Source organism: Gobius niger, assembly GCF_951799975.1.
Source record: "Gobius niger genome assembly, chromosome: 3".
Taxonomy (NCBI): domain Eukaryota; kingdom Metazoa; phylum Chordata; class Actinopteri; order Gobiiformes; family Gobiidae; genus Gobius; species Gobius niger.
The window spans coordinates 18,440,560-18,458,419 of NC_136854.1; the positions used below are offsets into that span (position 1 = coordinate 18,440,560).

General features: G+C 43.3%; 1 protein-coding gene across 1 annotated transcript in view; it reads left to right on the plus strand.

Moving 5' to 3' along the window:
* Positions 1-6,101: 6,101 nt before the first annotated feature.
* Positions 6,102-17,860, plus strand: part of LOC306961036 (ovochymase-2) — a gene marked incomplete at its 5' end in the record, with an annotated part of 33,409 nt that continues 21,650 nt past the window's right edge. Inside the window, 7 exons of the mRNA XM_079553644.1 lie at positions 6,102-6,225; positions 8,653-8,783; positions 10,270-10,363; positions 10,599-10,739; positions 10,951-11,048; positions 12,473-12,599; positions 12,702-12,911. Of these exons, the coding sequence (XP_079409770.1) occupies positions 6,102-6,225; positions 8,653-8,783; positions 10,270-10,363; positions 10,599-10,739; positions 10,951-11,048; positions 12,473-12,599; positions 12,702-12,911 (925 nt within the window). The remainder of the gene's footprint in view (positions 6,226-8,652; positions 8,784-10,269; positions 10,364-10,598; positions 10,740-10,950; positions 11,049-12,472; positions 12,600-12,701; positions 12,912-17,860) is intronic.

A 17,860-nucleotide genomic window follows, 5' to 3' on the forward strand; every position in this document is an offset into this window, starting at 1 on the left:
TCGTGTCCATGGATTGGTGCGGTGGAAAGCGTGGCTATAGGCTCTTTCTCACTGTGGATGTTGCATAAGGGGATTTTTTTAAATCCCCAGCTGAAAGAAGGGTGTCAAAATGAAATGTCATGTTAATCTGTCAAGAATTCAATCAACACCTTAGGTAGATTAGCAAATTTCATCCACTGTGTTTCTGGTAGTGTTTGCACAATGCCTGTATCTAATTAAGATTTTTTTCTCAGTGGTTAAGTGTGATTGTGGCTAGATTTGCATTTCTTATTTCGAAGAAATAAACCGTAATAGTGAAACATGTACTAAATCATTTCGCAGGACAAAATATTACTTTGATATAGATATCAAGGATGCAACGATTCACCTTACTCATGATTTGATGGGATTGATTTATCATATATATATACATACATAGCTTTAAGCAAAAAATAAAAAAAATAACTATCTGCTATATGTGAATACATTATTGTGCAAAATATTCAAGTGCTTAGCTCTTACAGTCCTCTGAAATGGGACACTTGAGAATACTATTAGCGACACATCCACAATCTTTCATTGATTCTTATTGAACATATTATTGAATTGACGAGAGCTTATTGGAAGATTTAATATAATACTGAGAATTGTTGCATCACCTAATATTGCAATAAATTGTGAAGCAAAATTTGAAGACACATTTTCTACTCAATGGAGACAAATTTTGCAGCCCTACTATACGCCAGAACAAAATGAACATTCTTAATAATCTTCCAACCTACTTTTAATTAACTACATTTCAATTTTTAATAAGCCCATATGATCCATTTGGAAAAGCTTCGGATAGGGCCACAGGCGGTGTGAGAACTCTTCCAAAATGAGCCATGGTGGAGATGAAATTTTCAAAGCGCCATTCACCTAGCACTAGTACATCATTCATCCTTTTTGTCAGAGTTGGTTCACAGAGCTGTCCTGAATCACTGCGGAGAGGAGCGGAGAGGGGCACACTTATGAGACATGTGTCACAAAGATATCAGGCTTGGAGCAGACCCGCTGTGTGCCAGTCCAGGCTTTTAAGTCCAGACACACAGGCTTCAGTTGTCTCTGGAGCAGTGCTGAAATGATATGCTGCTGGCTTTGACTTACTGAAAAAGTATCCGTATCAAGCTTAATAGGCTATAAGTTACTTTAGGACAGTGGTTTTCAACTGGTGGGTTGGGACCTAAAAGCGGGCTGTTAAAATGACTTGGTGACGTGGCTCATTAAATGCTTAAATCCACTAAAACACAGTATTTTCTATGGCCGATTCAACACTTATTTGGTGACTTACAAAAATGTATTACTTTAACAATGTACCAGGTTATTTTGATGTGCAGACGTCAGTGTCAGAATTACCATTAAAGATGTGGTAAACCTTGTATAGCAGTTAGGCAGAATTACCCAGCTTGACGGCACAGTAATGATTTCCCAGTGTTAGTACTTAACAAGGAAACTCCCAGGCAGTGTGACAAGGTAGAATCACAGACTGATAGTCCATGGAAGGAAGCTGAGCCCTCGAGGCGGGTGTCCCCAGACTCATGCTGAGACGAGACTCAAGCTGTGTAGTGCGTGCGTAGGAGGGGAAACGTTGGGAGATGCTTTGTTGTTGTAGTTGAGAGGAGAGAAGAATTTTTGCTCCTCTCCGCTAATCCCTACACCACAAAAAACTGAGAACTCTACGCCCCTGAATAAATAATACAACTGTTAACTTATTCTTAACTTCCCTAACACATTTTCAAGCACATTTTACCTCTTTCATGGAGCATTACTGTCATAATAATGCTAACAACAAATGGCCAGCCAGGAGCAATAAAAATGCTTTAGCCTATATCTAGATGCATGGCACACAAAGATCTTTTCCGCCCCATAAATGTCTGCTTTACAAGATAGGTAAAAAAACAAAAACAAAAAACAAGTCAGGCACATTTAAGTAGGACACAACTTGTGTATTTTAGAAAATTGCACTATTTGGGGTTTCATAATTCCACTCCTTGGAGGCAATTGGAAACAAGATGAGAGTGAAAGATTAGACGCTGTGTGCGCCTGGTGTTTTGAAGTGTGTGCGGGACATTTCAGAGTGTAAACAGCCGGCATGTGCAAGTCGCAAATAGCATCCAGAGTTTCAGCGGGGGAATTCGGGCAGGGCTTCATTTTTCTCCACTATAATTGAAAGAGCTCGACATAGGCGTTGCTGTCCTTGTACATGCGTTTCGGAGTGACCCAGTTGTAAACTTCACAAACACGGTCGCTCCTATAGAAAGGTGCACACATGGCGTCTTCGGCGTTTGCGTGTGTGTGTGTCACCTGTTATCTACAGAAAGCGAAAAGACGTGCTTATGATAAATACAATTAGATGTCAAAAGCCCAGCTCGTTGCCATGGCGACTGCATTGAGGCCAGTCTCAGGGTTTGTTGGTTTTTCTGCAACTCCTCGATTACGCTGCCTGCATGGTGATTTATGGGGATTCCCAAGCTCTGAATAAGATAGAGTCAGATCTAAAAAAAAAAAACAGTGCTAGGCCTGAACCTTTGCCATTACAATCTCCCAGAGCATCAGCCGAATAAAGCATGTTTTCCTCACACATCATTTGCGGCCTATTAGTTCCACTCCTACCATGGGGACGAGTGTTAATTACTATTTACAGATCGCAAGTTTAGATGGGTGAATAATTAGGACTGCCCCACTCAGCCAAAGCAACCATATTCTGCTCGATTTTCTCCACAATCCATCCTTTCCCATGTTCTGCACCTCCCTCTTCACGCTCCCCATTCTGTCCTCATTCCCCCCCTTTTGATTTTCCATGCAGATGACGGGCTCTATTCTGCGTTGTACAATGATATCATAATGAAGCGCTAAGCCGGTAACAGAGAGGTGATTAAAGCTAGGGCTGGCTTCTCCTCTGCGCAGCCTTTCCCATCACACGGTCTGGAGCGGCTGGTGGCTTATTTATCCTCCCATTGTATTTGCCCGGTAGCTGCAAGTGGGGCTCGTCCTCCTGATGGCCGCTGCAGTCCCAGTGGAATATGTGGCCTACATTTGTTTGTAGTGCAGTGCAAGACTCCAGTGTTTGCAGCTGGAACATGTAGGGGTTTGCAATATTTCCTTCTTTTACAATTGTTAAATGCCCTACCTTGTGTATTGGTTTTGCAGACATATATTGCACATAATTATGAAGTACTTTTATCGATTGTGAACTAGCAACTAGTTCAGTATTGCTCCAAGAAAGTAGTGGAATGTGCATAAAAAAAAAATCATGCCTGTAAGATTAGAGCACAATCTAAATGCATTCCGTCTTTCATTGTCTGTTCATAATTTGCAGTTATAATGTCTCATCTACAGTTCTGTAATACTAGATCTACACCGCCTGACCGATAAATTGCACAAAAAGGTCACATGCTCTAATATTTTGTTGGGCCACCTTTGTCTTTGATAGCGGAATGCATTCCTTAAAGAATTGTTTCGATAAGCTTCTTCAATGTCAAAAGAGCCAGTGTTACATTCATTTTTCTCCAAGATCTTGTTCTGATGATGGGAGAGTGTGACCACTGAGCAAAGCCTTCTCCAGCACATCCTGACGATTCTCAATGGGTTAAGGTCTGGGCTCTGTTGTGGCCGATCCATGAGTGAAAATTATGTCTCATGCGCCCTCAACCACTGTTTCACAATGTGAGCCAGATGGATCCTATCATCTTGAAATATGTCGGCGTTACCAGGTTTGATGGAATAACTTGGTCTTTCAGGATGATCATGTAGTCAGCTGATCTCAATCTTATATCTGATATCCAGGTGGAGGCTTTCTTTCTGGTCAGGCAGTGTAGTTTAGCTTGAACTGAATCTGACATATCAAGTTTAGATATAAGCCAGGTATTAGCTGAACACTGTCAGAGAATTTACATGAAATCAAAATTACTGGTTGAATGGCTTACATTTCCATTCGACACATATCATTCAGAAGTGTAATTTGCACCTACGGTACTCCAGCTAAAATGGATGACGGTCATTACTATGCCGCGCAAAGGCCCGCGGCTCTGCGACCTCTGAACACAGCAGTCATGCACGCCAAGATCCTATATAGACCCTCCCACAATAACGCCATACAGTGGGGTCACCTTCCTTGACTTAATTAGTTGCTGTTTTATTATGGCCGCTGACAGATGTGCCCATAAATCATTGGGTCCCCAGGGTTCAGCGAGAAGATAAACACCAGCTCAACATCCACGAAAGCAGAAGAGGAGCCAAGGAAGAACCAGGAAACAATCTGACGGCGATGGACACATGCTTATCGATACACACTGAATTAAGTCTAGGATACAATAGTTTTTAAATAGTTTTTATCTTTTTGTGAAGCACTTTGATCTTCCTGGTGTCCTTGTAAAGTGCTATACAAATAAACTTTGATTGATTGATGGACTTTAACAATGCCTGGGAGCATTGTTTTGTAAATAGGCAGTGATACAGGTTACAGCAAGTGTACAGCGGTATATGTTTTTCCTTTATATGTTTTATTTAATCAATGCTGCCGGATCAATTTACATTTTTTTTATCAGGAATATTTAAATCAATTCATTTGTGGTTTAAATTTTAAGACAATTAAGGTAATGTATACTTTATTGATCCCTGTAGGGAAATTCGGTCTCTGCATTTGGCCCATCTTAATCATGCCGCTAGATCAGACCTGGGCAAAGTACGGCCCGCGGGCCACATCCGGCCCGCGAGATGATTCAGTCCGGCCCATAACTTGTAGGGCATAAATTCATAAGCATGTCAAAAAAAAAAGTAAGTCTCTAGCTCATTCCTGTGCGGAGTTATGATTTTTTTTTTATTATTACCAGAATGCTCACTCCAGCCACTAGGGGGCAGATTAAATAAGAATAAAAGTAAAGAATTCCACAGGTGTCCAGCAAAGGGCACTGGCATAATAAGATATAAGGATATAAACAACACATTGTGTGACTTGCAAGTGGGATATGGACAGTCTGCCCCTGGGCAGCTGTGGCTACAATAGTAGCTTACTACCACGGAGTGCGGAGTGAATGAATATTGACTACAAAGTAGCAGAGACTTGTGACACAGGCTTGTAAAGTGTAAGCCGTTTTTATGAGGCTACAGTCCTGCCAGGCCCATCATTATAGATTTATTGAAAAAAAGTCCTCAATGTATTTTCCCAATCAAAACATTTTTTTTATTTTGGAGCTTTTGTTCATGGACCCCGGCGATACACTCCCGATATATTATACTTATATCCCGATATAAGTTTGTGTTATTGTTGGTGCGGCCCTCCAACTCAATTCAGGCTCCTCATGTGGCCCCTTATGAAAATGAACTGCCCACCCCTGCGCTAGATGATTAACCTATTGTACATGTTTTCCGTGGTCAGAGAAACCGGAGTGCCAGGAGGAAGCACGGGGAGAACACGTAAACTCCACACAAGAAGTACCCGCACTTGGTATTTGGTTAACTTAAGCGTTCAAAACCAAAGCAATAGGGTTGTATTCTGCGACTTGATGTAGTTTGTACACATATTGAAGTTTGTTCAATCTTCCAAAAGTGTACCATCAGCCAGGAAACCTTTTGAAAAGCAGAATATGATTAAATCTGAAAAACGAATAAAATATTTAAAAGGCCGTTCATTTGCTTTCTCCCTATAATGTAATAGGACTTGGTGACAGTTGTGGTGGATAGAAAAGTCAAAAACATGTAGCGTATATATCTGTAGGCAGGACATTATTATTACAACTGCAAGAAAAATGTGATCCCCATTAAATCCATACCGCCTTTGCTCTGCCTGATCCTGTCAGATCTCAGAAGCTATGCAGGGAAGGGCCTGGTTGGTACTTGGATGGGAGACCATTAGGGGACACCATTTTCAGATAAATCATATCTGAAAATATTTTTATTAACTTTTATCAAGTCTAGCTATATCATCTTTTCCATACTGGCCCCTAATTACTACATTATCTGAACACAGCAGCACTTTATAGCTCATTGCACCACAGGTAATTCAAAGGTGAGGGCAAAGTCCAGAGGAACATGGCGTTGGTAATAAGATGGTGTGTGGATGTCAGGGCAGCAGTAGTGCAGACATGGGTAAGGGTACCACTACGCTGGAGAAATGTCTCATCTTCCTCTTTGTGGGGATGACCTGTGCCTGCATTGGCCTGGTGGTGGTCTACTTCACTGATAAGCCTGAGCCCACCTCTGGAGAACGTAAGTGCTTTTTAATATATATTTTTTTTAAATCTAGCAATGAAGAAAATTGTATCTGCTTTGGCAAAGTTCATGTGCAATCGGTGGCTCTCTGGAGGGTCAGGACTCAAAAGTGGGTCACAGACTGACACCTTTTCCAAAAATGGCTGCTAATAAATTGTTGTGATAGTTTTTTAAATCTACTGGTTTTATTAGTTGGAATGTTTTTATTTGGGTTGCAGCTTGTCATGGCATAAATTGAGGATGAGCTACACTAGAGAACACTTGGGCACTGTCATATAAGAATATTGTTTTTATACATATATTTTATATATATATATATATATATATATATAAAATATATAATTTATAGGAGCAGAGGTTGATAAATTAGTGTCATTATTTGCATTTATTTTATACAGTTAGTTAATGTACTGTGTTAATTTCCGAAGTCTGTGTATTAGAAATACACTTTTGAAGACAAGTTTTGGAAGCCCACCACTCTGTGAACCACTGACCTGCAGTTCATATACTCTGGGGGTGGCAAATACAGTACAAAAACATATTATCATGATTAGCTAGTCTGATAAGATAAAAACTCTTCCGTCAGCAATACAACTATTAGTATAGAGCCATATCTGAACACATGAGCTCTTTACAGCAGCTATAATATAGCTCATTGCATCACATGTCAGTAATTGAAAGGTCAGGTCAAAATCCAGAGGGACCATGGCATTGGTAATAAGATGTGTGTGAATGGGAGGGCAGCAGTACCTTGGTGGAAAAAAAAAACAACTAAATATATTTAATTTCTATATATTTCTATATTTGAATATATATTCTGATCAAGTAAATTTCAAGTGTGCTATTTTGGAACAACTTTTTTTAATGAAATATATTTATTTATTTGAATTGCTATTGATTCATTTTATGATCTATTATCATTACTATTATAACGTATGTTGATATATTATTATTCATTGTGTAACACTTCTGTAAAAGTAGTGATTCCTTTCCATATTGGCTACTTCTTTCCACAAATTTGAATGCAAAGGAAAAATTGTAGGATGCCAGAACCTATATATAGTTCTAGGGTGAACTTACAAAGTAAACACTAATTATGAGAAAATATAGTAAATCATCTTTTATGACATTGTAACAGGTACTTTCGCCTGCAACATTTTCCAAAACACCTTTTACTCTTTCCTCTGAGTCTTGAGGGCAATTTCACATTTCATTAGGAAAGCCTATTTGTTCTATGGAAGCAGGAGTGAGAATGCATGGTGTGAAATGGAACTGACTGCTTGTTACTGCCTCCTTGTTCCCTCTGCCTTGTTTTGTCTCGCCTAATTGAAGACAGGGAATTGTTTATTTTCTCAACATGGGAGTATTGTCATTGTGTGAATATCGGCTAAACCAATTTGCTTAGAGCGTTAGAATTTATTGTTCAATAAATATGAATAAAAGTGCGTGTGACTAATGTGTTTACATCAGGGGTATTGAATTGAATGCTGGGATACAGTTGTCATCTAAAGCTGTAGATCTTCCTTTTGTGCCATTTCATATTGTTATCTAGAAGGACTGTACAATTTAAAGAAATATGTTGACTTGTAATATTTCTGACAAGCCATTTATGTTTTAGAAGCAATATTTAGTTTACAGTGCACACTATGAATACATCAAACATTCTGAATCTCTTTAAAAACCTGCTGGCTATCTTGTTTGCAGAAAATACTATATGACCTAAATGATTGCCATTTGCTTATTGCCAACATTAAAATTGCAATTAATTGTGCTGCTATCCTAACCTGGCTAACGCCATGCTGCTGTGTGCGCTCGAATTATTTCGAACTGCACAACAGCCTGGGGACCATGGCCAAATCTCCGGTGGATTTGGGAACCAATCACAGAGCGAGGAGGGACGGCAAGACGATGACGCGCTATTCGATATATGGAAGCTTGTAGTTTATTTACGGATAATTTAAAAAAAAGTTTATTTACGGATCCAACATGACAGCAGCAGACACGATGGTATTTTTTGATCAAGCTTTAGACCTTGTTCTAAATAATTTAGCTCAAAAGTTTACAGCGGGTACGTCATACGTCATCTCATACGATGATACGATTGGCCATGGCTACGTGCAGACGCATGAGACGTTTTTTTTTTTTTTTTCGTATCGCCCAATAAACGACTATGGACGCTCGTAAACCACACCTCTCCTACGAGAAAATGAATTGGTGGTCCCCAGACTAAATATCACTTGTGATTTTAGTCTGGTGTTAGCCAGGCTACTGCTATCCAACTACTATCTAGGAATACATTTTTGAAGGACGCGCATCACTGTCATAACAGATACATAAAAAAAAGCTTGGTGTTGTGAGTTGAAGCGCCACTCCTGTATTCACGTCATGTACAAATCAAAAATAACTAGCCTTGTCCGTGTCTAGTCCTGCCGTCGGGCTGCGGTGGCCCCCAAGAGCTGTCGACAGAGTCTGGCACCTTCACCAGCTGGAACTACCCCAACAGCTACGATAATGGCAAGAGCTGCTCCTGGCACATCACGGTGGAGCCTAACAAGGTGACAAATGCACACACGCCAGTCTATGGTTTCAGAAACTGGCAGCATTGTGGCGAACTGGTTAGAACTTGGACTTAACATCAAGAGGACCCTATATTCAATTTCTATACAGACTCTCTGTGTGGAGTCTGCATGTTTCCTTGTCAAAACGTGCACAGTATTACTACTAACGGCATTAACGACTACTGATTTTATTGGCTTATTTGTCAAAATAGTCGCATTTGAGTCGACTAGTTGTCTGATGACATCATCATATTGACAGCGGAGGAATAACGCCTCATTTACATTGAGCACATTAAGTCCACATCCAAATCGTTATGTAATAATGTAGACTCACAACATGTAAGCAAGCCTCCAGAAACATTGTGTAGATCCGCGTGCTCTCCCCAACAAAATAACTAGCCGCTAGTCGGTAACTTGGTCTAACACTGTTTGTTGTCCCACCGAAACACAGTAAAGGGGTCCCACCTTGACATTAATGTTAAAATTAGGCAAACAGAGAGAGAGGGAGGGAGAGATTAACACACGACTAGTCGACTCATCTAAAATGATGTCCACTAGTGCCGTAGCAGTTGACTAGTCTGTTAATGCCCTAATTACTACAGTACATCATCCTGACAGGCATGATTCTTCCTCACTGGGGTAAAACAAGTAAGCCGTAATGCTCAAGTGTAAAAGAAGAATCACATCGAAAGATCTTTGACTGACTTCAACTTAGATTTAGCCTATTAGACTTGTAATTTAAGATTTAATTGTCAATTCATATGACTCAAAATTTTTGTTTCTCTTAAGTCCCTGGTGTGAGGCGAGGGCAGGGAAAGGAGGGAGTTCAGCTTCCTTATAGCCTGGTGAATAAAACTGTTAGTGGGTGCATAGAGCCATTGGTGATTCTGAAGGCTTTGCGGGTGAGACATGTCCTTAATGGAGGGGAGAGGGGCTCCGCAGATCTTCTCCGCTGCTCTCACTATGTGCTGGAGCTTTCGAAATCAAGGCAGTACATTGAAGAGACTGTATGATGGACACTTGGGATCCCCCTGCAATTTTAAAGACTTTGCGGGTGAGATGGGTGGAGGAAATGTCCTGAAGGGGGGGTAAAAAAAAAAAAAAGATCTTCTCCTCTGCTCTCATTATGCGCTGGAGGCTCCTCTGGCACAATGCAGTTGTTCATGCAGCTGATCAGGAAACTCTCTATTGTCCCACAGTAAAAAACAATAGCAGCACTGTCTATTCAATGGTCAACAGTGGAGTTATCATCTGATTGTCGGGTGAAACGTCTTATGTGAAGCCAAGCAGCGTTGGACAGCTGGGACGAGCGCAGCATGTTTTGGACAGATGGCTGCCTTGTCTCTTTCATTCTTCTCCGCTCAGCTCTCATCACAGCCCCCAAAAGAAACCCAGACCTTTATTCTGCTAGCGCTATGGCTGTTACGTTGCTGCCTGTGTTCCTCTGATAAACAGGGCTTACTCACTATGAATGTGTTTACAGGTGATCCATCTGTGGTTTGAGGAGTTTGCACTGGAAGACACGCAGCTCTGTACTGGAGACTTTGTCACTCTGCGAGATTCACTGGGAATCATTGGTAAGACCTGCACTCTGGTCATCGCCGGAATGATTGTCTATCTAGAAAAAGTGACTAATGACCAATGCAAGCGTACACTGTGACATATGGGGTGCAGTGTAAAGGGGAAAAGTAGTAAAGGTGTATTTTACCACTACATTAATAAGGCTATTGTCATTGCAACATGTCCCTACCTCGCATCAAGTGGGATTGTACTTGTTATTGCAGAAAGTAAGCCTGAATGTATGTTTTGTAGGTAAATACTGTGGCTACTCCAAACCAAGGCCAATAGTGTCTGTGACAAATCGCCTGACGGTCTTCTTCGACTCAAATGAAAGGAAGACTGACCAAGGATTCAAGGCTCATTACAAGGCTGTGGCCCCCGGATTGGCGCCAGGTAAACGGAAAATCCAATCAAAGTGATATTGAGAAAATCACAAAGATTTTAGCATAAAGGATTACTCTGCAGTGTGGCCTAGATTGTGAAATGATATTAGGGCCTATGTGTCGTACAAATGGAGGTGGCGAAGGGGCTTATAGGGGGCATATTGGTCGGTGTATCCTTGATATGCACTGTAATGCTGAAGTGCCCTCCATCTCTGTGCCAGAAATAGCCGGAGCCGGTGGTTTTCTCCAAGGTGACCAGGGGAATCTGCAGACCCCTGGCTCTCCCGGGCAGAACTACCCACATGATGCTCTCTATCAGGTACTGTGCTGCACTCATGCTCACATGAACACAGCCGCATGATCTGAGGCCTGATGACCACATGCTATTAACCTATACAATGACAACAGAATGCTTGAAATAGCCAACACAAGGGCACAGTGATGTGTTGTATAGAGAAGATAAAAATGTTGTATGAATGTATATTTTGTTTGGCTCTTCAAAACAAATTTCTCACTTGCTAAACACATTTCCAACAATCTCCACAGGGGTGAGTTTAAGATAAGATAAGATAAGATAAGAAGTTTCACAACTTTCAGGGAGCAAGGTGACTCAGTAATGTTTACTAGGGCTGGGACAAAATATCGGATCGGACTTGGATCGCAACACTTGTGCTGCAATACCAAGTATCAATACTTAATCAAGTATGGCAATACTTTCAATACCTGTGTTTAGAGGCATTTTATTCCAGTTACAGCACTATATTACATTTAGCGTTAATGCACTTTTCAATCTTAACACTTCAATAAATGTCAAAGGGCGTTTGGTTTATAAACTTTGGACACATGACTTTTTTACCCATTTTAAGGTAAACATCTAACCTATCATAATTACTTACTGCATCATGATACGTATAGGATTGTGACAAAAGGGGATCGCCCCAACCCTAATATTTACAATATTAGCATGAGTAATATCACTCATGGGCACTGCAGTGTTCTTGTTTTTGTCCCAAAATATATTGCAAAATGGATTTCATTCTACTACGAGCGTGAAAAATAGGTAGCCTACTACAGCCATTTTAACCTTGTAGAGCTGGACTAACCCTAATCCTTTTGTCATTCTTGTAATTGATCTATAGTAGCTAGAAAAAACGGTAAGCCTATGTAATGCATTGAATTAAATAAAGCTGAGCCAATGTCAGGCTAGGATATGGCTGCTTGTTTTGGATATGGAGTCATATGGTGTTATTTGGCTGTCATCATGATCTCATCTCGCTGCACTCAGCTCGACAGCTCACCGTCTGTCCAAACAAAACACAGTCGGCGAGACAATTATTTATGAATTAGGCCGAAGCAGAGTGCATCGCTTGTTTTGAGAGTAGATATCCAGAGAAGCCCCAGATAGACGGATACACAAGGGCAGCTTTTTGTTTTGATGAAAAATTAATTTTCATGACTAATACTATACTTTTTGCAATTGTTTTGGGATCCAACATCCCAGCAATAAGCCTGGTCTCTTATACATTTGCAAGGAAAGGTTTCTCAGAAGCCATGCAATATGAATAATACTATTTTTAAGACTCATTTGTTTGACTCACTAAATGTAGTAGAAAGAAAATGTCTAAATCTTGACTAAAAGTATTCCTCAGACAGTGCGTAAAACGAAATAAAAAATGTGAGAATCAACACAGAAATCAACGCCTTTAATGAGGTAGTGCTAATGAGGCTTTTGCTGTTTGCCAGTGGAAAATGACAGTGCCTGAGGGTGAAGGAGTACGGCTGACATTCACCGCTTTTGACCTGGTCCCTGAGGTCTGTGGAGACTTTGTTCAGGTGTATGATGGAGACGGCACCAGCTCCTCATTACTGGGTTTGTTGATTGCATTTTCTTTTTTTTATTAAAACTGTGGTAGCTCTTCAGGCAGGTTGTCCCATCCTGTTGCTGTGTAATCACTTTGCTTTTGCTTCAAAGGTAAATTCTGTGGAGGCGCCATGCCCAAACCAGTGGAGTCCGTGGGTAACACAATGGTGGTCCGCTTCAAATCCGACAGCACACTGAGCTCCAAAGGATTTACTGCAACTTTCACCAAGTCCAGCCTTCCACCGGTCGTCGTTCCTACTACGACAACCAAACCGAGCACTACGACTCGCCCTGCTACTACACAGCCTCCTACACCCTCTGGTGAGTATATCATCTAGCTATTCGGGTTGATACTATACCACCCACTCTTCCTATTCTTTACTATTATTATGTTGTATTAAGTCTAGCAATAAAAGTATTCAAATGATTAGTTTTTGTATTATTCCATCCATCCATCTTCTTACTTGTCCATTTCCGGGTCGTGGGAGCAGCTGTTGGAGCCGCCCAAATCACATTGCACCAGCCCTTTATGGCTCTTCCTGTAGGTGGTGGGTTCACAGAAAGAGGGCCTCATGGTTCTGACCGGGCCTATTGGCGGCATGGTGGCGCAGCGGTTAGCGCTCACGCCTCACAGCTAGAAGGTCCCGGGTTTGATTCCCACCTGAACGGGGCCTTTCTGTGTGGAGTTAGCATGTTCTCCCTGTGTCTGCGTAGGTTTCCTCCGGGTACTCCGGTTTCCCCTACCACTAAAAACATGTACAATAGATTCCCCTCTGGGGCCAGGACTCCCCTGAAAAGAGATTCTTAATCTCTTTTTATTTAACCTTTATTCTGGTTAAATAAAGGTCAATAAAATAAAATAAATAAATGGTCTCTCATAAGAGGCTTCTGAACCCCTCTTTGTCTGACCCGTCACCTAGGACCGGTTTGCCCAGGGAGACCCTACCAGGGGCACGAAGCCCTCGACAACAGAGCTCCCAGGATCATTTGGGTGCTCAAACCCCTCCACCACGCTAAGGTGGCAGTTCCAGGAGAGGAGTTTTTGTATTATTGAAAAACAAAACTACACTTGGGCATCTTCTATGAAAGCCTTTTTTTATGGAAGACATTTACATTTACCACTGCAAATCAGCAATTCTTCATCAGCTACAATCAACGTCGGATAGATACCAGCACTCTCCCTCAACTCAGTGTTTGCACCAGTGAAGCTGATCCATTCAGGTTGTATGGGGTGACGACTGTATCGATGTTGAGGTTTCAAAACATTTAACAACCTAAATATCTAGTGACACCTACCTCCGTGTTTACAACATGTTTACAACCATTTCTTACAGCTCATGCATTCCGCTTCAGTTTACTCTGCTATGCTATGTCGGAGCTCCTACTAACTTAGCTATGCTAACTCATGTTATCTCAGCTATGTTAACTCGGGTTATCTCAGCTAGCTCCTGCTAACTCTGCTATGCTAACTCATGCTAACTCAGCTCCTGCTAGCTCATGTTTTCCGCTCCTGTTAACTTGGTCGTTCTTGCTATCTCAGCTTTTCTAGTCTGTTGACAGGAGCTACCAGCAGAACAAGTTCTTCTATAAACCAGCCAGATTTCGAGCGGACGTGTTCAGAGATTACGGCTCTGATATTCCCCAGCACATTGATGAATCACAATGTTCAGCGCTCAGGAGTTGTCGCACCACCAAAGCACCCCTTCACCACCCCCCTTGCCGCCACAGCACACCCAGGAGTCGCCACCAGCGGGACCTGACACCATGGACCAAACAGCTGCGGCGCTGCTTTCAAAGGCATTAGATCTTCGGCACCTTGTTGACTTCGGTCAAGTGGAGCACCCCCCACAAAGACCTCAGCTGTGTGTGTCCTGACCAGGGATGAGCACAGATAGAGCCCAGGTGGTGCTAAAGCACCTGCCCCTTTGCCCTATGCCCTTTAAGTGCCCTTCTCATACCAGTTTCGTTTTCTCCCAAAAAAATAACTATTCTTTCTTTAATTGTTCATAGACATTTGCCCTACTAAGCCAACATGTGCTGAAAATACAGTGTTAATACTCAACAACTTCAAATCGCGCTGCATTCCTCCTCTGCTCGAGCCGCGGCGCGCTGACGTGCTCCTGATCAAAGAAGGTGTCATGAAGGTGTCAAGCTGTGCGGTACAGCCCATGAGTAAATGTGTTAACTTTATGAATGACTGGATTTTTAAGGGGCATGGAAACGAAAGGGCCGACAGGGCGAGGATGTAGCGCTGCGTGTAGTAGAGACCATCCGGATAAGAGGTAAGAAGTCGATTCTTTTTGTCGCGCTATAAAATGGTCTTATGAGCTCTAATACTCAGACTAAGTCATGGTTGGGCATAGACCAGGGCTATTACAGTGTGAGCTGAGCTAAGGAGAAACAAGGGTGACCAGGAAAGGTGCTCTGGACATTGTGACTCTGTGGGAGGAGCACAGGAACATGAGCAGCCAAGTGGATTATTGTTATTTAAGACATTATTGACATGGACAAACCATATTCTTTTAAGTGTAGACTATAGTACCTTTGCATTGTTTATTTGTACTTCTGCTACTTATAAGTGTGGAGCCTTGTGATAGTCCTACATTGTCGCGTCGACCACACGCGTCAGGACATCCTGGTCTCCCTCTTCTCTCCCACTCACTAGATCAGTGTCCTAGGGTCCTGGCGCATCCTTGCTTCCCTCTTCCCCCTCAACCACACGATTGGCGTGCCTGGGATTCGTCACGCTGTGCGTTTCTTTCCTAGCCTTCTCACTCACAAAATCAGCCGGCGTCCACCCGGATTTTCAGAGGTTAATGTTTAGAACTGTGTTATCTCCCCACGGCCTCTCTTCATCACGCCGGAGCAGTAGCGTGCTCAGGAGCGTGTCCCTCCTTGTGTTGCCCCGCCTCCTTCTTCCTAACCCTTGCCTGCGGACCACCGATCTGGAACCAGCGCCCGCTGACCACCGGGCTGGCTCCGCCAAGCCAGGCTCACCCTCGTCTCCATGATTAATCCATTCACCTTACGCCGGTTCCTCCATTTTCAGCCATAGTTTACCCTGAGATCCATCCCTCTCTCATCTTAGCCTGGCATCCAGACTAATCTCCGATGTTTATTAATTAATAAACAGGAGACTAGTCTGGCAACCCTGTCGTAAAAAAGCTACTGCTTGAGGCGGGACTAATGTGGGACAACCGAAGCGCATAGCAGCCAATGAGAACATAGCGGATGTGACGACAGAAACAGCCACAAGAAAGTTGTAGTCATTCGGACATTAACAATGGCGCTCCTGCCACACGGAATTCAGTAAATGACTTCTGTCGTTTATGTCAGAAAAACGTAAGAATACAAGCATACCGGAGCATTACGTGAAGTGGTTGCTTGTGTTGAAAAACTACAAAACAAAGGCGCAACAACGTGACGCCCGTTCAGGGAGCTGCTCTAATTGGTCGGTAGGCTCCATATCGCTGCGTCACTTCCTTTGAAAGCGCGCAATGGAGTGTTGCCAGACCCTCTTCTGTAAAGAAGCGGAGTCTGGTTGACGAGACTATTCTCATCTGACTGGTGTCTCCCAAGGGCCATTCCCTAGCTCTAGCTCCAGGCTCGCTGTCTCCGTACCTCAATGGATGGAAAAGCTTCGAGTCATTTCTTCACTTTCATTGCATTCCTCCCGGTGCTGATTGCCCTGCACTGTCTCACTCTCAAAACTCTTTGCTCCTCAAGGATGACAAAGACTGAGCCTTGCACTCTACCAAAGTGATCTCCACTTGTCTTCTTGTCTGCTGCATAAGCACTCTATGCTCCAGTTACTTCACTCCCTCAGTCTACCTTTCTTCGGTGCGCATGTTCTTTTGGGCTTTTCGGGTTCCCCAATGTTCCGGATATGTATTTCAGACTGGTCCATTCATCCGAGGTTATCAGACCATTCACACTTCCGACTCGCTAATTCCACTCAAGAGGAATGCAGGAGGGGGGTTAAGTCAGACCTGTTCCCGGTGCGTGTTGGTCTCCGCCAGGGCTGCCCTTTGTCACCGGTTCTGTTCATTACTTTTATGGACAGAATTTCTAGGCGCAGCCAGGGGCCGGAGGGTGTCCGGTTTGGGAGCCTCAGGATCTCATCTCTGCTGTTTGCGGATGATGTTGTTCTGATGGCTTCAACAAACCAGGACCTTCAGCACGCTCTGGGGCGGTTTGCAGCCGAGTGTGTAGCGGCCGGGATGGGAATCAGCACCTCCAAATCTGAGGCCATGGTTCTCCACCGGAAAAAGGTGGCTTCCCCTCTACAGGTTGGTGGGGAGTCCTTACCTCAAGTGGAGGAGTTCAAGTATCTCGGGGACTTGTTCATGAGTGAGGGACGGATGGAGCGTGAGATTGACAGACGGATCGGTGCGGCGTCAGCAGTGATGCGGTCGCTGTATCGGTCTGTCATGGTGAAGAGGGAGCTGAGTCGGGGGGCAAAGCTCTCGATTTACCGATCGATCTACGTTCCCACCCTCACCTATGGTCATGAGATTTGGGTAATGACCGAAAGGACAAGATCGCGAATACAGGCGGCCGGAATGAGTTTCCTTCGCAGGGTGGCTGGGAGATCGGGTGAGGAGCTCAGTTACCCGGGAGGAGCTCGGAGTAGAGTCTGAGCTGAGGTGGCTCGGGCATCTGTTCCGGATGCCTCCTGGTCCCCTCCCGCGGGAGGTGTTCCAGGCATGTCCTAGTGGGACAAGGCCTCGTGGAAGACCCAGGACACGGTGGTGGGACTATGTCTCCAAGCTGGCCTGGTGTCGCCTCGGGGTCCCCCCAGAACAGCTGGAGGAGGTGTGTGTCGATCGGGAAGTTTGGGCATCTCTGCTGAGACTGCTGCCCCCGCGACCCGGCCCCGGATTAACCGGAAGAAAATGGATGGATGGAGAAATGCAGGAGCGCAAGAGTTAAACAGATCGGCCTGGGCTTTCTCTATCTATCCATTCCATGCCTTGATTCTTCTATCAGCCTTACAAGCCTCCGCTTAGGTGCATTTCGCTACTTCCGCATCTATCTCATCTTTGCACGACCCTCCGTCCCTTACCAAAGCTGGGAAGATGGCATCAAGACACTGGTTCAGTAAGCATTTCCTCAAGATTCTACGCCCGTCTGGTATAACCTCTAAGCACTGATCCTGAATCTCATACTATGAGATTAAAACCCGAAATTACATGCTTTTAATGCTGATCCTGCCGGTCCAGATTATTTTGCCCATTTTTTTTCGGTAGGTGGCAGCACGACATATTCCA